The 22210-nt window shown below is 43.4% G+C and overlaps 2 protein-coding genes across 4 annotated transcripts in view; one reads left to right on the forward strand and one right to left on the reverse strand.

Moving 5' to 3' along the window:
• Positions 1 to 405: 405 nt before the first annotated feature.
• On the forward strand, positions 406 to 14697 carry LOC144262551 (WD repeat and coiled-coil-containing protein-like). Its single transcript, XM_077812452.1, has 4 exons — positions 406 to 597; positions 5970 to 7902; positions 10158 to 10275; positions 14013 to 14697. The coding sequence occupies exons 2-4, from the start codon at positions 5989 to 5991 to the stop codon at positions 14282 to 14284; spliced, it is 2304 nt and encodes a 767-aa protein (XP_077668578.1). The 5' UTR covers positions 406 to 597; positions 5970 to 5988; the 3' UTR covers positions 14285 to 14697.
• A 1358-nt stretch (positions 14698 to 16055) lies between these two features.
• Positions 16056 to 22210, reverse strand: part of MFSD2B (MFSD2 lysolipid transporter B, sphingolipid) — an 80738-nt gene continuing 74583 nt past the window's right edge. For 2 of the 3 annotated variants that reach the window (XR_013345546.1, XM_077812459.1), the window contains one exon: positions 16056 to 20700. Coding sequence is in view for 1 of the 3 variants with exons in the window: in XM_077812459.1 (XP_077668585.1) it covers positions 20685 to 20700 (16 nt within the window). In the remaining 2 variants the exon portion in view is untranslated. The remainder of the gene's footprint in view (positions 20701 to 22210) is intronic. The other variant, XR_013345547.1, reaches the window with a different exon arrangement.

The raw sequence follows: 22210 nt of genomic DNA on the forward strand, positions 1-22210 counted from the left end.
CCACGGGAAACACAGGGAAGCGTGAGGCGCGGGCAGGCTGGGGCGAGGCCAGGCCGGGGCGAGGCCAGGCGCTAGGCCTGGTCAGCACATGGAGGACCTATGGCACCATGAGGCACTGCCCTGGCCTCTCGCACCATCCACCAGGGGCAGGTCCCTAGGGTGAGAGCTTCAGGAGGGGAGGACGGGCCAAGCCCAGCAGCAGGGGGAGGCTGCTGTTTGTGAGATGGAGAGTAGCCCCGCCCCGCCCACTTCAGGAGCCAGAGGGCGGGTTACTGACTCCGGCTCCGCCCCTATGAGCCTCCGGGGTGTGGGCGGGTGGGGGGAAAGCACGCGCCCGCCCCATTGCATTCTGGGCGTTGTAGTTTTCCCCCGACAAGGAGGCCGTGACTAGATCACAGAGCTTCACGCAGGAGGCTAGAGTGCCGCTAGGGGGCATAGAAACGACGAGGGGTGGGGGTAGAGCGGCTAAGAGTCCCGAGGCGAGAGACCTGGTGCTACGACTCAGTCCCCACTCCTCCGGCCGGAGCTGGGGCCTCGGTCTGCGGCTGCCAGCGCCGCCATTTCACCCGCTGGGAGCCGGGCCCAGCAGCCGCTCGGGTAAGAGGAGCCGCTGGCGGGCAGCTTCCCCGATGTCTGACCGCTCCCGAGAGCGCAGCGTGAGCGCGTGGGGGGCGGGAGGAGCGAGAAGGAGGAAAACGGGGTCATGGGCCCGCGCGGGAGTGGGAGGGAAGCGGGGCGGAAAGGAAATGACGGGAGGAGAAGCAGTGCGGGCGGGCCCGCGAAGGGGTGGGGAACAGAAGGCGGGCGGGCGGGCAGAGAAAGTAGCGTGGGCGGGCCGGGGGCGGACAGTGTGGGCGTGTAGTTCTGGGGGGGAGGTGCCAGGAGAGAGGAAACCCCTCCTACTCCCTGTTGTGAGGGGCCAGGGGTTTACGAATCTGTCCGGTCCCTGCCAACTTCCCCTCCCTCTCCCGGATGCCCCAGGGGATATAGGCGGCATGGGGGTGGCCTCCTTCAGGGTACAGCCCGGCAGCCAGTAGTCCCGTGATGGAGTACTAGGGCGAGGGGGTTATCTCGCTCAGCGCGTGGGCTCTGTCCCCCCAGCACCTACAGTCTGAGAAAGCGCTTGTGGGAAGGAGTCTCCCTCGCTGGCAGAGAGCTCGTCCCCAGGACAGTAACAGTGCCTCATAGTAGGCACAGGGACCAGGATCCTTGCCGTAGTAGGGCAGGGAAGGTGTGTTCTTGGCTGCTGTTCACAGACACATGGGGAAGTGGAGGCAGGGAGATGTAAAGATTGACACTGTCAAACATGGGAGCCTAAACTTGGGCACCTTAACCCATATTTAGATACCCAAATAAGTACCCTGAATTCATATGCCTGACATCTCCGATTCCTCTTGGACTCTTTGGAAGCGGTGGGTGTTCAGCACCTCTGAAAATCAAACCAACCAGTTTTACGCCGAAGGGCATTCTGTGCCAAAAAAAATAAAAATTCTGCACACAATATTGTAAAATTCTGCAAATTTTATTTATCAAATAAATGTGGAGGCTCCAGTATGGCATTGGGGAGCACAGACCACTGGCTGCACAGCAGTGGGAGATCACTGTGCAACTCCCCTTGAGACACAGACTCAGCAGTGAGGCCGCACCCAACCCTGACACACTGTAAGGACCAGGCCTGCTTCAGAAACACCCCAGGGCCCTTCCCCTCTGTGCCAGGTGCATCAGGTGTGGGTAGGCAGACTCAGCAAGGCAGGATCCAAGGGTGGAGGGGCTTAGTGTGGGGTGTGGGGGGGATCTAGGTGTAGGTTGAGAGGGTTCTGTGTGGGGCAATCTGGGTGCGGGTGGCTCAGTGGGGGATCCGGCTGTGGGGGTTATCTGGATGCACGGGGCTTGTTGGGTGTTTCTGGGTGCAGTGGTAATGGGACCCTGCAGGGGGTCCAGGTCAAGGTGGTTTGAGTTCAGCGCGGGGGTGAGGCTCTGCAGGAGGGTCTGGGTATGAGGGGGTCTGGATGAATGGGAGTTGCGCGGATGGAGGAGTAGCTCCCTGTACAGGGATCCCTCCCCCTACAGCTGAGAAGTGATGGGTGCAGGAAGCAGGGTGGGGTGGGGTGAGTTTGCAGAGCTTCCTTCAGCTGGGAGAGAAATCTGGGGATAGATCTCACTGGGCCCTGGATGCCGTGCAAGGGAAGAGGAAGCCCTGTCTTCCCCAGCGCAGCCAGGACTAGCAGCTGAGCCTGGTATGGGAAGGAGCCACCAGCCGAGTCTTCTGCAGTCCTGCCTCCTGGTCCACAGTGATTTACCTCTCTGCTGTCTGCCCTGGGCCCCTAAAACATACTGCTGGGGAGGGTCTCATGACTGCTCTTGTGGTTTCCCTTTGTTTCCCTGTCAGAGAGTCATTTTTTTGCAGGGAAGTAAAGAAATGTGCAGGGGACATAAATTCTGCGCATGTGCAGTGGCACAGAATTCCCCCAGGAGTACAATTTAGGTGCCTGACTTTAGGCTTCCACATTTAAAAATGGTGGTCTAAGTTACTTACTCAGGGTTACAGAGTCAGAGCTGGGGGTAGATTACAGGAGTTGCTAATCCTGTGTCTTAATCTGTTGTATCATGCTCATTTTTAAAGTGGCAAAATAAATCTCGATAGTTTGTCAGTATCTTACAATTATACAGTACTGTTTATTATGAAGGATGACAGGTACAGGGAAGGAGATAAAACTAATGGGCCATTTTTTGTGCTACATTTTTTCAGGTCTGTTGATGATAGGTGAAAATTTCTTGTTTACCTCTGCAACAGGCTGAAATGTCCATATGGTATAGGTGGTTTATTATATCTGACTGGCTGTTAGCATCTCTCTTGCAAGAGGTACCTGTCAATATCACCTACCAGAGTTTCCATGTAATGCAGAATATTTAAGAATGAGCAGCTAGCAGTTTTAGTCTTACTGGTTAATGCTAGTCACTTAGTAAGACTGAGATCAGTTTTACCTGAATTCTGAGAAGGTGGAAGATTAGGTAGATTAGTAGAGCTAGATGGGCTGTATGGTTGCTGCTGCTTCCTAGTATCTAAGGCAGTGGAATGGGAACGGTGAACCACGGCCACTGGGAGTTGCAGGCGGGCAGCCATGCCTGCGAACAGTCAATGTAAACAAACTGTCTCACAGCCCGCCAGCAGATTACCCTGGTGGGCCATGTGTGGGCTGCAGGCTTCCCACAACTGGTCTAAGGCCTGGTCTTCACTAGTAAATTATGTTGGTTTAACTACTGTGGTCAGTTGTGTGACAAATGCACACCCCTGAGCGAAGTAGTTAAGCCAGCCTAAGTTCTTGTGTAGACAGTGCTAGGTTGATGGAAGAATTCTTCTATCGACTAGCTACTACCTTTCGGGAGCTGGATTACCTATGCTGATGGGAGAATCCTTCCTATCGGCATAGGGATCATCTACATTGAAGCGCTACAGCTGTGGTGCTGTAGCGTTTTAAATGTAGACAAGCCCTAGGAATATTGTGTAACAAATCATTAAGAGCCCAGTGTTCCCTCCAGCAACACAAGTGAACAAGACTCACATTGGGTGGCCCTAAGTAAAAGAATGGTGCAGAAGCAGGGAGCACCAGTTTCATGGCATGCTGTCCTAAAGCTACACTGTTCCGCTATGACAGATCTTTCTGGTAGTCTTTGGGAGCTTGGTAGTAACGTGGCTTTAACTCTTCTTGTTTCTACCTAGTAAATTTACCATCAAATTATAAATAAAATAGATTACTTTCCTAATATTAGTTTTACATGTAAGCAATTGCAGTAACTGCTGCACAGATGTTATATGATCACAAATGAGAGGAGAGTTGGTCCATGCAATTGTGAATGAGAGGGGTGGTGAGCCATAAGACAGTCTGTCTACACTGAAAAAGTTTGAGAACCACTAATCTATGCAATTAGAGTGAAAGGAAAAATGGCTTTGTCTTTAAAGCACAGAAGAACTAGTTTCCACTTCCATCTCTGTCACAGATTTCTGCTGTGGCCTTGTGCAAGGTACTAGTGGATTTTCACAGATGATGAACACCTACTTGCTTTGGGCAATTCAGGTGCTTGGCACCACTGAAAATCAAGCCACAAAGCTTAGAGCCTCAGTTTCCCCATCTATGAGATGGAGACTGTAATGCCTCCCTCAGAAGTGCTGTTGTGAGGTTAAATCCATTGACTATTATATAAAGGATTGGTTTGCCCTGTCCTGTTTGCGTTGGTCTCTGTAGACAAATTTAAAAAAAAAAAAAAAAAAAAGGAGGCCGTGCCTTGTAGAAAAAGCTCCAAGACAGCACACTGAGTGCCTTTTGTCACACAGCTCAAAATGACTTTAATATACACTATCAAACAATCACATTTGTAAAAAATGTCTTTACTTGTGACACATGCGAGTATTAAAACTGAATTAATTGAACACCATTAGGGGGCTGGAGCACATGCTTTATGAGGAGAGGCTGAGGGAACTGGGATTGTTTAGTCTGCAGAAGAGAAGAGTGAGGGGGGATTTGATAGCTGCTTTCAACTACCTGAAAAGGGGGTTCCAAAGAGGATGGATCTAGGCTGTTCTCAGTGGTAGCAGATGATAGAAAAAGGAGTGACGGTCTCAAGTTGCAGTAGGGGAGGTTTAGGTTGGATATTAGGAAAAAACGTTTTCACTAGGAGGGTGGTGAAGCACTGGAATGCGTTACCTAGGGAGGTGGTGGAATCTCCTTCCTTTGAGGTTTTTAAGGTCAGGCTTGACAAAGCCCTGGCTGGGATGATTTAGTTGGGGATTGGTCCTGCTTTGAGCAGGGGGTTGGACTAGATGACCTCCTGAGGTCCCTTCCAACCCTGATATTCTATGGTTCATTTATGGTGTTTTATTAGTTTTGTATTCTACTCAGCTTGCACATGAGAGAGGCTAATTTTTGTTTTTGTTTCTTGAAGACATTTAAAACATGGTGTTTTATTGGTCATGTTCACAGCTGTATGTTGAACCACAATATTTTTGCCTCCCTACTTTCCTTTACGCAGTTGGTCTGTTGATAGGAGTAGCCATGTTGTGGGTGAAGTTGGCACGACTAGCCAATTAGAGCCAGCTATGACTAATTCAAAATTATGCTGAGGCACAAAACCAGGACAAGAGCTGACTGGACCAGAGAGCCCAGCCAGGAATCTCTGCTGCCGCCTCTCCTGCAGACGCCTGGGGAGCAACATAAGAGAGCCACTGATTTCTGCCCCGCAAAGGGAAGAGGAACGTGGGTGGTTGCTGAGCAACCCCTTCAGCAAACTTTCTTTGCTTGCTGGAGTGGAGACAGGCAGAGAATGGTGCTCCCAGCTGGCTGGAAGAGCCCTGACCCTTAGATAGCTGTCTAAAAGTGTGACTGTATGGCTTGCGACCATGCAGAGTGCTGACCTCAGGCTGGGGGGAAGTGGGCCATAGTGACCAGGCTGAGTTCAGCCTTCCAGCTCAAACAGGAGCAATTGACTGACCCCGCTCTAGTTAAACTATGGGCAATTATACTGTTTTTAACCTTTGAGGAGGAAGCAAAGCAGGCCTCCTTTGGCTGTCTGACTCGCAGGGGAACTCACAGTGTAGGAAGAGAATTGTGCAGCCTGGAAAAACCCTGGTCAGGAGGGAGATGCGGGTCTCCACCCAAGAGAGGTGAAGCCTGGGGGCTGGAAGTCTGAGAGCAAGTGGCCTTTTTGGACCACAGAGGGGGAATGCAGGTGCAGTTACCCTGAACTTTGACAGGTGGAGTTTAGTGAGAATATCAACACTGCCCCCAGGACAGATACAAATACTAGAAAATGTACTGAAAGGAACAATGCTGCATTGGCAGGATGATATATGTTAGATGACTTAGTGGTTTTTTCTCCATCTCCGACTTACCTGATACAATATAATGCATTTAACTGCAGAGTTGTGATCAAAGTCTCTAGATTAATGTATCACTTGTTTTCAATAATTACAGATGCCTCTCACTAGAAAGAATGGAGCTGGGAAAAGGAAAACTTCTGAGAACTGGCCTTAATGCTTTGTATCAGGCAATCCACCCTGTGCATGGTATTGCCTGGACGGATGGGAAGCAAGTGATACTGACTGCTTTACACCTTCACAATGGAGAACCAAAGTTTGGTGACTCAAGTGTTATTGGTCAGTTTGAACATGTTCATGGGCTTTACTGGGGCCCATGTACCACAGACACCACAGCTCTGCTTGCTGTTCAGCATAAAAAGCACATCACTATTTGGCAGCTGAGCTATAACATGTCAGAAAGGAATAAACTCCTGGTTTCTCAGATTTGTGAAACGGGTGATCCATTTCCAGTGCTTCCCCAGGGCTGTGTGTGGCATCCAAAGAAAGAGATCTTGGCTGTGCTTACTACGCGGGATGCCTCCGTCTTACATTCTGTTCGTCGCAACAACTCCAGAATTAAAGCTGATATAAAAGGTAGTGGTCTCATCCACTGCGCTTGTTGGACTAAGGAAGGCAATCGCTTAGTAGTTGCTATAGGCAGTGCTCTTCATTCCTACATATGGGATGATGCTCAGAAAACTTTAATTGCTTGCTTCTTTTGCCCAGTATTTGATGTGGGAGGCTACATCTGTGCTGTAGAAGCTACTCTGGATTCCCAAGTTGCTGTTGCTACTGAGCTTCCGTTAGATAAGATCTGTGGCTTAAATTCAGGTATTGCATTTGAAGTCCCAGCTGGTGGTGAAACAAATTCTTTTCCTTCACCGTCTACCTTGTTATGTGGTGATGAAGAGTTCTCCATAGATGTGGGGAAAAAATCACTAGACTCAGAAAAATCTGTGCCTATTGTTTCAGTACCTTCTCCTTCATCAGCTCCTGTGGATCTCACCCATATCCTTTCCAGCAAACAAAGACTTAGTTCCAGTCCCCTTATCCATCTTAGGCATAAGGATTATCTAACAGGAAGTGGCCAGGACTCTTCACACCTGATTTTGGTGACTTTTGAAAGGAAGGTTACCACTACCAGGAAAGTCAGCATCCCAGGCATTCTGGTCCCTGACATAATGGCTTTTGATCATAAAACTCATACTGTGTCAGTAGCCTCCAATACTTGTAACATTATTTTGGTCTATTCTTTGACTTCATCCCATTTACCCAATATTCAACAAATTCAGCTTGAGAAAAGTGAAAGACCAAAGGGCTTATGCTTCCTGACCGATAAATTGTTATTGATTTTAGTTGGAAAGCAGAAATTCACTGACCCTGCATTTCTGCCATCTTCAAGGTCAGACAAGTATGTCATCCGTCTGATGATCAAAGAAATAAGTTTTGAAGAGGGTTCTTCAGCATCTGCAGGAACTAGTGGTAATTCCAGTTTGAATGCCTTTTTGAACATACCTGTGAAAAGAGAGCCACCAGAAATTTTCTCTACAGAAGTTCATCCTCTAAGTAGCGGACTCCTGATACCAGGTCATGCTATTATTCAATCTCCTAGTAGCAGAAGAAAACTTATTGAAGAAATTAAAAGCCCTACTTATGAGCAACACCTGTTGTCAAGTGTGAGAGACATCGAAGAAAGAAAGATTTCCATGGATTTTCCTCCAGCTCTGGAAATTTTGGATGTTGAACCAATTAATCGATCATTGGTCCTGCATGGGCTTAGAACACCAACTGCATTTTCTAACAGACCAGCATCTCCAAAAGGACAAGCGGATGTAGTTCCTGAAATTTCAAATTCTCCTAAAAATAACAGTCTGCTAGGTGAAAAAGAAGCAAGTTATTTATCTAAGAACATAGAAAAATTATGTGGCAATTTTACAGAAGTACAGCATCACCTTTCTGAGCTAACAGAACTTCTAAAATCCAGGAAGAAATTTCTTCCAGCATACCCGTCTTCTCAGGAGCCCTCTTTTATTAACATCACTTATCAGGTAACTTTTAATGCTGAAAGCTCAGTGTAAAATCTGTTGTGGACATATATTTTAAGATTACAGATATCTTTAAAATGTATAGCTCTGCAAGAGTCTCATTCCAGATTATGCCCAATAAGGCCCCACTCCTGCAAACAGTTATTCATGTGTTTAACTTTACAAACATGAGAAATCCGATTACATTCAGTTGGATTTAATTAGGGCCTTAATTTCTATGTGGTATAAAAAGGATTGGGGCTTTAATTCCTATGCAGAAGAGATGTTTTACCAGCTTGTATACCAGTCCCTATCTATGGTCATGGTGCTAACAGAATTGTCTATTGTCAGATTTCCCTGATAGGAAATAAAAAAAGATGAAAATATTTGACATCTCATAAGATTTTAAGCTAAAAATATTGCCATTTCACAAGTATATTGCTTCACTGTTTTTCATCCATACTTTATTTTCATCACTGGTGCATGTAGTGCACATAGGGACATATTTTGAAAAAGAAGTAAAGATAATGTTATAGTTTAACTATTAATAGGGTTCAATTTATGCCAACAATGGTTCCATTATTCTGCAGATTTTAAACAATGTAAATGATATGATTTCCCTATTAATGAGTTTCTGCTATTCACTATCTCCACCTTCTCTCTTATGCTCATATCCTACAGCCAGATCCAAGCCCCTGCACCTTTGTGGATTCCCATTTACTTCAGTGCATGGGTCCACATATACAGATTCAGTTAGAAGATCAGGGCCTTCTGATGAAGTTCTATTAAGTTCTAGTGCTCTTCCATATTTAAAAAGAAATGCTTTTCACATCTAAAAATTCTAGGTAATTAAACATACTCCCATGGATGGCAACTTTTAGTTGCTACCCTCATTAATTTTTTAAGAGTTTAAACAATTGTTGGGATCCAAAACCAAAGATTTACTGGATCTATCTGAAATTGAAATCTAGCCAGTTGAGTTGTACCTATGCAAAGGGGTTGCACAAGTTTAACTAAGTACACAATGTGTCCTGTAGATCCTTCTTCACTTATAATTTTGTGAGAAGGAAAGAACTCAGTTTGCCTTTCAGATCACAGGTTTAGTGTGAAACCTAACAGTTAGAAAATATAACTTTTTACCAGTATACTGAGTATATTTACTATGGAAATCATTGACACAATAAACATGGATCACCACAATATAATGTTTAGAGTCAGTTGCTACTCAGATGCATCCAAACCTAGGCTATCTGAGCACTGCCAGATTGTGGATTTAAAGAAGGGCAACGATGAAAGAATGATTTCTTCTTTCCTCTTCCCCGACCCCAGGCAATGAAGTGGCTTTGTGGGGCAGTGGTAGCTAGATAAACAACTCCTGTGCACCTCCAAGCTCCCACATGAAATGTAACTGAACTGTTTTTTCAATGTGCGTCCTTCGACAGCACAGAAGAGGGGACAGGATTCGCCTTGTAATGTTTTCCCTGACAGAGACATTAAGGGTTCTCAGGGAATTCTTATAAGTGCTCTGGCTACTTTATGTAGGATAAAATTACATTCACTCACAGTACATAGCCTTGATAATGACTTATCTTCTGGGTAGATTTAAAAACCTGTTCACCTGCCATGTGGGAGACATGTTCTGAAGACTGTATTTGGACAGTGGTTACTTATAGGTAGACTAGACTACATTCAGTCTTAGAGAGTGGGGGGATGGGGAGGGAATTACAAACTCCATTAATAAACAGAAATAAATTCATGAGTTTTTTAAAAAGTCAGTGAAAACAATTGTTTGGGTTTAAACATTTTCCCCCTATGGTATGTGCTAAATAAGCCTTGTTGCATTTGAAGAAGAAAGGGAAACTGACTGAAATAAAGTCAGTTTTAGTTACAGAAAGGCATAAATTGAAAGTTGCCAATAAACAAATATTAATAAAAACAGCAACAAAAAATTGGACTAAGTGAGGATGAACTCCTACCATGTTTCCATGTCAGCCATGTGGCATGATCTCTCGTCCTCCATCCGCATGCACACTAACCTTATATTTTAGTTACTTTGCTACCATTGCTCATTGATGTTTTCATCATAAATAAAGGGATTTCAGGCCATAACCCTTGCAAACTAGTTGGTCCAGATAAATGTAGTATTTGATTTTTGCAAGTGGCACTATTGTTGAAAACAAATCTGTGTGATGGTGTTTTGATTAAACTGTCATATTTTAATAGCTCTGTAACTAAAACATACTCAGCTATACCTAATGGTTTCTTCTTTGTATCCACAGAAGCAACTTTCTGGAAGTGCGGTAGGTGAAAGGCGAGCTGTTATTCTATGTGATGGTAAACTCCGTCTAAGTATAGTTCAGCAGATTTTCAGTCTCTCTCTTGTTGAAATGCAACATGGTAAGTTCTGTTCATCCAATACAATGAAGTTCAGATATGTGACATTCTCAGTTTGCATTAGCAACAAATACAGTCTTATTTAGAAGAAAGACAAGGTGTAAAAAACAATGACAATATATTAAGAACATACCCAATTTATTTTCTTGTATTAAAATTAGTTCCTTTTTACCTAAAATCTAGATTTCCTGTTCAAAGCTTTGTTATGTTAATTTGCCTTTGTTTTAACTAACAGGTGGTGGTGCAGGAAAATCATATCTGTCCCCTTTTTTATTCAGACTTTTTAGCTCTTTTACAAAGAGAATTCTGACTGACAGGTCTGGTTGTCTGAATTAATCATCTCTTGGAAACCCTGTTCAATATTTTAACCTGTCAACTTCATTATCTACTCTCATATAACCAAATTTTGTAGTTCTTTTTTAACACAGCAAAGGCAGCTTTGGGGATTTTGTTATGCTTGTTTTTCTGTTTGACAATGGCTGGAGAAATTAATCTTATATATATATATTTTTCTTCTCTGCAATTATCCACTCACCCCACACATACCCCACATCCAACCTGATGTTTTCTTTGTGGCAAAGATATAAAACATACATCTTTGAGATATGAAATGTTTCTCTGATGGAAATTTTCTGTACAGTATTTTCCAACAATTAGAGTTTAACACCTGCAGGAAAAGTCCATTGGCATGTTGCTGTTCGCAGCTGGTAAAGATGGAGGTTACTGCTTCATACTTTCAGGAGTACTGATTTTTCAGTACATGGTGGTTAGAGTTCAGATATATTTTATATTCCTATGACTAGATAAAATCATTCTGCATCATTCACCAGTGCCTACATTCTAGGAAAGATTATTAACACAATTTTGTATTTATAAGGTACCTTGAATACTGAGAGATTAAAAAAAACCCCTTTATACTCTATATCATGTTATTTCTTCAGCCACCACTGAGATGCAGCCATCTCTCTGGTGAAACATGGTGATTATTGAACAGCACACAGTGGTGCACACAGACGTTTATGGCAAGTCCACTAGGGAAAAGCAGACAAATTTTGGAAATGCAGCATCTAATTACCTAAACTGAAATTCGTCCAGGATAGTGAGATTAACATAACTTCTTTTACAAGGCGGCCCCTGGAATCTTTGATGACCACCAGTGACTAGGGCCTCTATTTTATGTCTAGACAATATAACTAATCATGCCTTTTTGATAAAAGTTCTTTTTTTCAGTAGAAAAAAAATCATGGTTTTTGTCATTTTTTAAATGAACATAAGCCATATTACTGGCTATATTACTCATACTAGTAATAGTGTCTTCAAATGCCTGAATCGTAAAGTGAGGTTCAAATGAGGCATTAAGCATAAGATTAAAGTTCATGTGCTTTTAAACTGTAATCTTTTTGTGACATTTCTTGTAATGTGTTACATAATAGAAGTAAATGGAGCAGCTGGGAAATGTGCTTACTGGACTAACTTTTTTTTTCAAATCAGTTTTATTTTGTGAGGGCAAAAGTGATGAGATGAAATATGAAAAGACTTGCTTACTGGATGTGAAAATTAGCAAAAGTATACACCTCTGATCCAGTAACATTTTTACAGTTTGAAAGCATGTATGTAGTGTAACACTAATAAGAATATTACATGAAATAGCAACAGGCTCAGAGATTTGGGACTTGAAGAATTTTTCCCTTCTAAAATTATCTCATTGGTTTTTTTTTTAACCCAGTCATACTTTTGGCTTTCACAACATCCCCTTGGAATGAGTTACTCCTGGGGGAATTCTGCACCACTGCGCAATTTGTGCAGAATTAATGTTCTGCGCAGAATTTCCTTTTTGCCCCTCATAGAAATGTGCTGCAGAGCTGCTGGCTGCCACTAGGGGCCGCTGGACCCAGCAGAGCCTGGCTCGCAAATAGAAGGCTATGTCTGATTTTTCACCCCCCTGAGCCAGCAAGTTAGAGCGCTATAAAATGTAAGTGTAGACAAGCCCAAAGACACTGCTGAAGGGAGGGGGAGGAGGAGGAGGAGGAGCTGGAGAGTTCCCAGCAGTTGCAGTACCTGGCATGCCCTGGAGGAAGGAGGCAGCGTGCAGGAAACGTAGTACAAGCCCAGGACCCAGCATCAGTCTGTTTCTCTCTCTGGATTTCTGGGGGGTAAGGGGTGCCAATGTCTGGGCTGGGGCAGTGCCCTGCAATTGCGCTCCGGGATAGAGGGGTTGAGTGTGTTTGGGCTGGGGGGTGCCCTGCATCTGGTCTGAGGGGGGGACACAGGTGTCTGGCTGGGGGGCGGGCGTCCCACAGCTGGGCTCTAGGGGAAGGGAGTGTGGGTGTCTGGCCCCCACTGCTGGGCTCTGGATAGGAGGGGGCAGAGAAACAGGAACTTGGTTGTCATAGGGGTTTCTTTAACTCTCTACTCCTGTGGGGATTTTTTTTGTTGTCTGTATTGTTACTGACATAGTTGCTGGCAGGAATATTGAAATAAATTACCAAAATAATTGAAACTGGTGTGATTATACAGTGTTATTTTGACAAATAAAATATGCAGAATTTTGCAGATTTTTAAATTTTTTGGTAGAGAATTTTTAAGTTTTTGGCACAGAATTCCCTCAGCAATAAATGAGTTCCACAGGTTGACTATGCATTGTGGAAAGTAGTACTTCCTTATGTTTGTTTTAAACCTGCCTAGTAATTTCATTGGGCGACCTCTGAATCTTGTGTTACGTGAAGGGATAAACAACACTTCCTTAACGCACTTTCTCCACACCATTTATGATATTCATAGACCTCTATCATATCCCCCCTTAGTTGTCTCCTTTCTAAGCTGAACAGCCCCAGTCCTTTTAACCTCTGTTCAAATGGAAGCTGTTCCATACCCTTAATCATTTTTTGTTGCCTTTCTCTGCAGAGACACGCACAAGGGAAGAAATATAGGTGCCAAACCCAGTCAGACCTGCTTGGTACCCACAGTGGATACACAGTTGTGTATAGCTGATACACTATAGCTCATGTCCTGGTGTAAGAGTGCGAGAATTGCAGAATTCCACCCAGGGACAGATAAATGCAAAAGGCCTGACATCAGAGGGGCTGCACTCAGAGAGACCAGAAGGCTAGCCTGGTATCCAGGATGGGGCTTTTATGCCAAATTGGGAGTTGGGTTGGGTTTTACTTAAAATATTAACTCAAATGTCAAGAGTATAGTAGATAGTTGATCTTATTTAGCTCTGTTGGCACTAAATGTATAACTATTTATAACTTGTAAGAGACTGAGTACTGGTTCACGTATTGCTTTATCTTGTTTTAAATATTCTGTTGACTTGACCAATGAATATTTAATTTGAACAGGAGACCAAAAAAGAAGAAAAAGGCACATCTGGATCTTGTTGTTCAGAATTTCATTCCCGATGCCTAATCTAAAGTTGTGTCAAGATATATGTGTTGTAGCTTTGGCTTCTGGTGGGAAAGTTGGCCTGAGAGAACTGGCTTTTTCACAGCTGTTGTCTAATTTTCAGTCAACAGCATATTACACAACAATACATGTATTTTCTTTCAGAGAAAATCCAGTTTATCTCACCTCTAGGGTTAGCTAGACAAAACAGTACACATTCATTTCTTGTAAAATTCAATTTTCAGATTTTGTGTTGCATAAAAGGGTCAGTATTGGGTAATATTATTTATGCCTAAAATATACTGAGTTGCAAAAAAAAGTATTGTTAATAAATAGATATTTTAATGTCCTCATAGGTTCAACCTGGATTGTTCTCACAACTGACAGTGAAGGCTTTGTTCCATTAACATTCGGATCCATGCAGGAGATAATCATAAGAGATGCCAGTTCAAATGGCTGTAGCACCCATTCTTCCAAAACTTTGGATATCATCAGTTCTACAGAAGGGTATAGACCCATTTCTTCAGAAAGTCTGGATATCACTAGTTCTTTGGAAGTCTTAAGAGAACATTCTTCTAAAAGTCTAGACAGCAGCAGCTCTTCAGAACAGTCAACCAGTAAAACGTGATTTTGAATTAAGATGACAGTAGCTGTTATAGTTGGACAGTTTTAAAATCTTTGTCACACGGGACGGGAGCCTTTACGTAACTGTCTGTGTATTACAATTGATATATCTGTTGAGTTTTTCTTGTAACTAGATCTTATACAATTCTGTTGGGTTCATCACTCGATAAATCTTGACTCTTATTTATTTGGCCCTTTACGCCAAGTTTGGAAACTAGCACTCTTCTACTCAGCAATATGTGTTCTCAATGTTTTTTTTTTTTTTTGGCTAGAAATCATAGCCCAGGCCTTTGTGTCTGTGGCTGGACATTTGGCTTTCAAGGTTCAGAAAAAGGGCTTCCTTACCATCTTGCCTCTGATTTGTTTATGGTTTTAGACTACAGGAGAACTCATATAATAAAAAATAAGTAGACAGTTCTGCCTTTTTTTTTTTTCTTTATTGGAGGCAAAAAAACCAAATGGGTGGTCAGATCCTGAACTCCTCACCGTTTTTATTCAGAAACTCTTAGGACAAATTGTCTTATCTATACAAGAAAATTTTATACCTCTTTTCCAACAGTGCTGGTAATGCTATAAGCACCAGCGTAACAGGGTTTGGGCATATTTATCATGTCATGAAAACTTGAGCCCTTTTCATGCTAGTACTTGCATCTGTACTAGCACTTGTATAGTTATACTGTTTCTGGAAAGCAGATACAAATGTTTCTAGGACTGGCATGTAAACAGTGAGTCTGAGACATCTACTGTTTCACTCCTATCCCAAGATCAGCCCTTTGAACCATATGTGACACTTTATTGTGATGCCACAACAATGTTAGCAGATAATAACTAAGTATGTTGAGAAGAAATTTTTCAGACACTTATGGTAGTGTTTTGTGGTTTGGATTGTTTTATTACTCCTAAACATAACAAATATTCACATGCAAAATTTGGAAACTTTTTCTAGTTTTCAAATTAGAATGGAACACAGAAATTTGTCTTGTAGCTCTCTTAGCCCATGTGCTTACTGAAGTGACCTTGAAAATGTAACCCATACAACTATGCCTGAACTAGCAGGGAATCTAAGACTATATTATACCTTTAAGAGGTGTGGAATACCATATTCATCTCAATGAGGGATTAATTCAGGTGTGTAACGAGGCTTCTTTAAATGTCAACATTATTAACTGTTTCCCTGCTCCTCAAAGCATGTAAGAAAGGAAAGGGGCAATCATATTATGAAGATCTGTACCACTTACTAATGGCAGCCTCAAATTTTGACACCGTGAGTAGGTGGGCCTCGGAGATACCACGTTTTTTTTCCTCTTGGACTAAAAAGGTACTGAGCCCAGCAAGGCATCTGCATCATTTCAAGGGGGAGCCAAGACCTAAAAGTCCAGTAGGCCATCCAAGCAGCACTGCAGGGAAACCATACCTGACAATCCTAGCAAACCTCACAATATATTTAGATCCCACTGTGTGGAAGCTGAACCCAGTGATCATGTGTGATCTAGATTTGGAACATCTACTACAAGAGTATTACCACCTTCCCCACCCACAATTTGCCCCTTGCCTTCTACCCTGTCTTTTCTATAAAAGCCTTGGAAAGTTTGTTGGGGTACACCAATGGCCACCACATTTGTGTATCTCTACTAGTGGGATTATGTTAAATTAATAAGGATTTAGAATTAGTCAAGTTCATTGCTTAATGTTGTCAGGAAACTTACTAGACTTTCTCCTTCAAATAGGAAATGGTTCTTTGTTCACTTGCAAACAATACAGCAATTTAAAATACATTGTCGTTAACAAATCAGTTTTAGTGTTCATGGCATATATATAGTTAAAGTCTAAACACAATCCAATTACTACACTATTATCAGTTTAAGAATTGACTATAAAGAAAATATGTAAGAGTGTGTTCCTGTAGGCTTTCATCTATTGTTGCATATAAAAACTGTGTGCAGGTGGAGATCTTAAGCGTCAACCCAGCTAGATTAGATATGGACAAAAGAGGAATGCAAGCTTCTCTGTAAACAAGGTTCCAGGATTTCTACCTATAAAATTAAATACTTTAATCTAGTAAACAACATACTGCTCTTTCAGAAGAACACCTGCTGTGCAAAAAGGAATCAAAATGAGCATTGATTCCTTGGACACCTCCAAAGTTGTTTAACCACAAAGTCATGAATTATTCATCTAATCTATAACAAATGTGAGCAATTCATTACCTCAGCACTGGGTGCATGTGAGAAGCGTACTGCAGTCAGGTACGGTATCTTATAAAAGTTGTCAATAGTACAGAGGTCCTAAGCCACGAAGTTCTGAGCCAGATCCAAACATCACAGTAGCTTGGAGATGTTATAAGGGAGGGTTGAGTGATGCAAGAAATACCCTTCTCACTGGGGAAGGATGTTTCAGATCATTTACATGTCTTACACAACAGTAGGAGTTGGTCCTGTGACTAAACATATACCATATTCATTAGTTATATACTTCATTGAATAATGTCACATTCACATATTTATGTTGTTTCTGAGTGACCGCAGTGTGCTTGGTGCTTTCAAACACAGAAGAAGTTCTAGTTTCCTCCACTTTACAATCTAACAACCTCCAGCCTGCTAGGCATTGCATGGACAGATCCCTAAAGTCAATGGGGCTCTGTGCAGGTACTGGGATCTACCTGTATGCAACATTTTGCAGGAGCAGCACCTTAAATCAGACACAATCAATACAATTCAGCCATTCTGCAGCTATTAACAGTACAATTAGAGCATTGTGGCAAAATAAAAATGAATAGCTCTGTATAAGTATACAGAGATTTGGAATAAATTGACTGGAAATTTCAAAAGTATTAAATCCTTGGATTTATAGGATTGGTGATTAATTATCCTGAATGCAGGAAATCATATAAATCCATAATCCTCTTTTCAACTAAGATTGAATGTAACAAAAGGTCCAAACATCTGAAACTTAACTTTATAAATCAGAAGATGCAGCCATGAGACCTTAAATATCAATAATAAAGACAATTTTAAAAGGAGATTGTCTTGTTCCTTCTTTGACATCTTTTATAAAGTGTTTCAGCTTTTACACAGCACAGCTGCCAATGTACTGTACACAAACAGTATCTGAAATAAATATAGCTATAGCAGTAACTGCTGCAGTTATTACACTAAAAAATCAAAGTTATTTGTCATCTAACTCATCACCTAGAACTGCAGCCCACGTGAAAAACAAAAGGCACTGTTATCCACAGGCTGAAAGAACGGGACTAGTCAGGACTCCCAGAATCCATTCCCAGGGCTGTCACTGATTCAGTGTGTCCCATTGGATAAGTCACTTAACTTTTTTCTGCTTCAGTTTAACTAAAATGGGGTAATTCCCCATCACATGGGTTTAGTTAGGCTTATTAAATGGTTGTGACACGCTAAAGATGTGCGAAGTATTATTATTGTATTAATAGGCAACACATAAAATACCCCAACAGGTATTTAAACAAAATGTTTAAAAATAATTTCATTGAAAACAAGAACACATTTTCCCCCCATAAACATTCTTTTGAAAAATGAATACCTTCTAGCCCCTCCCTCATGTGAATAAAAACAAGATAGAAACGAATGTAAAACTTATTCGAGACATCATGCTTTGCACATACTCTGGAATTCACTTTCTCTATTGGTTTGATCCAGCCTGTAGTGGTTATCCTTCAGCGCATGTTTCAAATCCTGTTCTAGCAGGAGTTTCCTTGAGTTGGTGGATCTGAATTTAAATTTACATTAATATGTGGGTTTTTTAAAATCCTTTTGCCAGCTCTATCGTAGACATTTCTAATATGTCCACTAATATAGGCATCCGGAGTTGATACTGTGACAGTGAGTTGTGTTTTATGTTCAACATACATGTGCCTAGAAGTGGTGACATGTAGTTTATACAAGAAAATAAATGAAGTATTGAGATTCCTTTAATTTCACTAAATCTTCAAGACAGATGTGTTGTTGCTGTTGGGGACAATCCTGTTTATGTCAAGAAACGCACAGAAGATGGGTGCCAGAATCTCTTTGAAATTTTATTTAAAAGTAATCTCCAGTTATTTCCATATATGTATATGGGATGAGGGGTTATTGCATTTTCTTTTATCTAAGATTTCTGAAGGCTTCTTATGAATATGAAGTCCTAGGAGAATGTGTACTCAGCTGGTGCCTTTGAAAAAGATACCCTGAGCATTAAATGAATTTTTCACTCTCAAATCACAGTTAATATTCTGTTTCCCACAAATGTTTTCATAAGCCAGATAATAATGCAAACTTCCATATATCCATTGTATCTCACAATATTGCAACCTTTAAAGAACAATAGCTGGATTTAAAATTTCTGAACGGAACAAAATTCCTCTAAAACTAAGGCTTATTGAAATGCAAAGATACAGCTAAAGCTGTTGTTAAATGGATTATAGTTCACTCACAGAAAGGAACTAGCCTTAGATAACAGATTTCCTCTTAACTTCCTAGGAGCTTTTCCAATCCTAAGGAAATGACTCTTAGGAAATACCTTTCAAGAAGGGTTCCATTAGAGAAGTGCAACTACTGTACTCACGCTGTAGCTTCCAGTGCAGATATTGCTGTGTGGGCCATAGACGGTATAATCTTCAGCCATGGGTAGTTAATATTCAAGCTAAAGATTCTTTACTAAAAATTATCCTTCTGCCAGAGCCATTATTCATGCCCCTCACAGGCACTTCAATGATGGACTTTCTTCCAACACTAGGAAGAAAATTCCGTAAATTAAATTCAAATAATACCCAGCAGTAGCTCTGACCACGGATAAGACTCTGGATAGAACACAAGATGTTTTCTTTTCAAACCTTAAAAGGGAAATGCACCTTCCTGCTGTAGGTCCCAATTCAGCAAAATACTTAAGCCGGTGGAGAGTCCAACTGAAGTCAATGAGACTACTCACATGCTTAAAGTGAGGCACATACTTAAGCACCTTGCTGAATCAGGGGCCAATTCTTGATACTGCAGCGGTTGCCTAGAAGTAGCTTTCTGCATTGCTCAGTCTGAGGCTTGGTTTTTCACTTGTGTGCCTCACAACGTGTGGCGAGTTGGCAGCATGGGAGTTCTGCAGAAGCAGTGGCTTCAGTCATTGGGGATGCGTATACGGTTTTTGGAGGGGTCAGCAGCGCCCATTGTGCTCAGTTAAGGAGAAGTGTTAAGAGGCTCCCATGGGAACCACAACCATGTTGGCTGGAGAAGAGTTAACTACAACATGAAGCCTCGAGTGCAAATACCAAGGGCTCAAGCTTCCAATATCTATCTCCTACGTTTTACGTTGTTTCCCTGGCAACTCCCCAAATGTTCCTCTTTATTCCCCCCTATGCGCCCTCCCCCCAAGATCATACATTGTACCTGTCAAGGTTCCTCCCCCACTCTGAACTCTAGGGTACAGATGTGGAGATCTGCATGAAAACCTCCTAAGCTTACTTTCACCAACTTAGGTTAAAACTTTCCCAAGGTACAAATTAATTTTATCCCTTGTCCCTGGATCTCCACTGCCACCACCAAACTCTAACTGGGTTTACTGGGAAACGTAGTTTGGACACGTCTTTCCCCCCAAAATCCTCCCAACCCTTGCACCCCACTTCCTGGGAAAGGTTTGGTAAAAATCCTCACCAATTTGCATAGGTGACCACAGACCCAAACCCTTGGATCTGAGAACAATGAAAAAGCATTCAGTTTTCTTACAAGAAGACTTTTAATAGAAGTAAAGAAATTCCCTCTGTAAAATCAGGATGGTAGATACCTTACAGGGTAATTAGATTCAAAACATAGAGAATCCCTCTAGGCAAAACGTTAAGTTACAAAAAAGACACATGGACAGGAATAGTTATTCTATTCAGCACAGTTCCTTTCTCAGCCATTTAAAGAAATCATAATCTAACACATACCTAGCTAGATTACTTACTAAAAGTTCTAAGACTCCATTCCTGTTCTATCCCCAGCAAAAGCAGCATACAGACAGACAGAGACCCTTTGTTTTTCTCCCTCCTCCCAGCTTTTGAAAGTATCTTGTCTCCTCATTGGTCATTTTGGTCAGGTGCCAGTGAGGTTACCTTTAGCTTCTTAACCCTTTACAGGTGAGAGGATTTTTCCTCTGGCCAGGAGGGATTTCAAAGGGGTTTACCCTTCCCCTTATATTTATGACAGTACCAATCAGCTGGTTGGCTGGCTGAAAAACATATGAATTGCTCCCTTTGTTATAGACCTCAGCACTCACCACAGCAGCACATTTTGTGGCCATTAAGCCACCTTACCTGCCCCACAGTCCATGGTGTTATATTTCATCACATACGAAGTGCCATGTCCTTATAGGCCCTCTGTGTGAGAGCACCATAATGCTAACCATAGTGATGGGATCAGCTGTTTCTGCTACACCATATGTCCGCTACAGGGATGGAAATGGATTAATAACAGTGCTGCTATTTATTATAACTATTTATTTATTTATATTGCATTTTAAAGAGGGCATCTGGAAGTCTGAGCCCCAGAGACAGAAAGGTTGTTTTTGTTTTTGTAAGAAACTTCTTTTAAACAAACAAACAAAACAAAAAGATGAGACTGGAGCAGAAAATTCAAATCCCCGCCTCTTTACATAATGGGCTTGTACAAGGCTCTCTGCTGCAGGCCTCCAGTCAAGCCCTTTCCTGTCTTCCTTTGTGCCCTCAGTGCTGGCTCCCTCTCCATCCACAGGTCTGCTGTTTGCTTGGCACCCTGATTCCCTTTCCTGTCACCTGCTTTTCCGCCTCTTTTTTTAAAAATAAAGGCCATAACACTTGCATCACCGAGTTGAGAACCGCAGTGCCCCCCACAAGCCTGCCTCCATGGGACCCGATATGCTGCTGTACCAGCCTTACGAGTGTGCTGGGTCTGCTAAGCAGGGACTATGACTCCCATCAGCCTCCCCTCCTGGCCACGTCAGGGTCCCATCCCGCACCAGTAAGTAGCTGGGCACTGTTTTGAAAGCAGCAGTCAGCGAAGCTGGATGCAGAGGCTGCACGGTAAGTCAGGAGCCGCAGGGAAGCTGAAAACAGAGAAGATTCCCCAGGAACCGTATGCACAGCCATGCGTGGAACAGGGAGCGAGCGCCAGCTGCTGCAGGTCTCTGTGGGACTAATGGAGGAGCAGCAGTGGCTTGGCTGGGAGCCATGGGTGGCACATGACTTCTGCATCTGGGGAGGCTAAGCCTGAGCACTGGGGGGGGCCCACTCGTGCCCGGACCATGGCTCTGTCCCCTGCTCCGTCCTGATGCCCACGCCCACTCAGCCTCCTCCCCCTGAGGCCCCGGCCATGTTCCGCCCCCCAGCCCCACGCCCGCCGCCCGCCCCCACCCATCCCTCACACCTCTTCACCCCCTCCCCAGAGGCCCCTGTGTCCACTACTTGTGCCTCTTCTCCCCCTCCCTCGAGGCCCCCCCCCACCTGCTGCCCGCACCTCTCTGCCCTCTCCCACAAGGAGCCCCCTGCCACTCGAACCTCTCTCCACACCCCTCCCCCGAGGGGGGCCCCTGCCAGGGGGTGAAGAGGCATGAGCAGCAGGTGGGGTGGGGATGCCAGGGAGGGGGTGAAGAGGTGTGACAGGTGGGTGGGGCAAAGAGACAGAAGCACGTGCAGCGGGCGAGGCGGGGCTTGGGGGAAGAAGCAGACCGGGGATGGGAAGAGGAGCAGCATGAGCCCCCAAACGCAAGAGCCAGGAAGGGGGGGCCACACATGGTAGACCTCAGGTAACAGTAGGCAAAGGAATATTACTCTGGCCCATGGGTCTTTCTTCCCCTCCACCGAGGGGCCCCGGGGGAAGAGCAGGACACTGGAGTGGGGCCTCGGGGTGGAGTGTGGGCGCGGCCACGGCCCTGGCACCCTTTTGGTAGCGCTCCAAAGGCAGCAGGCCAGTGGCGCACC

The sequence above is a fragment of the Eretmochelys imbricata genome, chromosome 3 (assembly GCF_965152235.1).
Source record: "Eretmochelys imbricata isolate rEreImb1 chromosome 3, rEreImb1.hap1, whole genome shotgun sequence".
NCBI classification, from domain to species: domain Eukaryota; kingdom Metazoa; phylum Chordata; order Testudines; family Cheloniidae; genus Eretmochelys; species Eretmochelys imbricata.

What these genes read in the sequence shown, in the direction of transcription:
- LOC144262551 (XM_077812452.1), top strand. Translation starts at nt 5,989, where the DNA reads ATGGAGCTGGGAAAAGGAAAACTTCTGAGAACTGGCCTTAATGCTTTG. An exon ending in TTATTAACATCACTTATCAG is followed by an intron (nt 7,903 to 10,157) that starts GTAACTTTTAAT and finishes TTGTATCCACAG; the next exon opens with AAGCAACTTTCTGGAAGTGC. An exon ending in TCTTGTTGAAATGCAACATG is followed by an intron (nt 10,276 to 14,012) that starts GTAAGTTCTGTT and finishes ATGTCCTCATAG; the next exon opens with GTTCAACCTGGATTGTTCTC.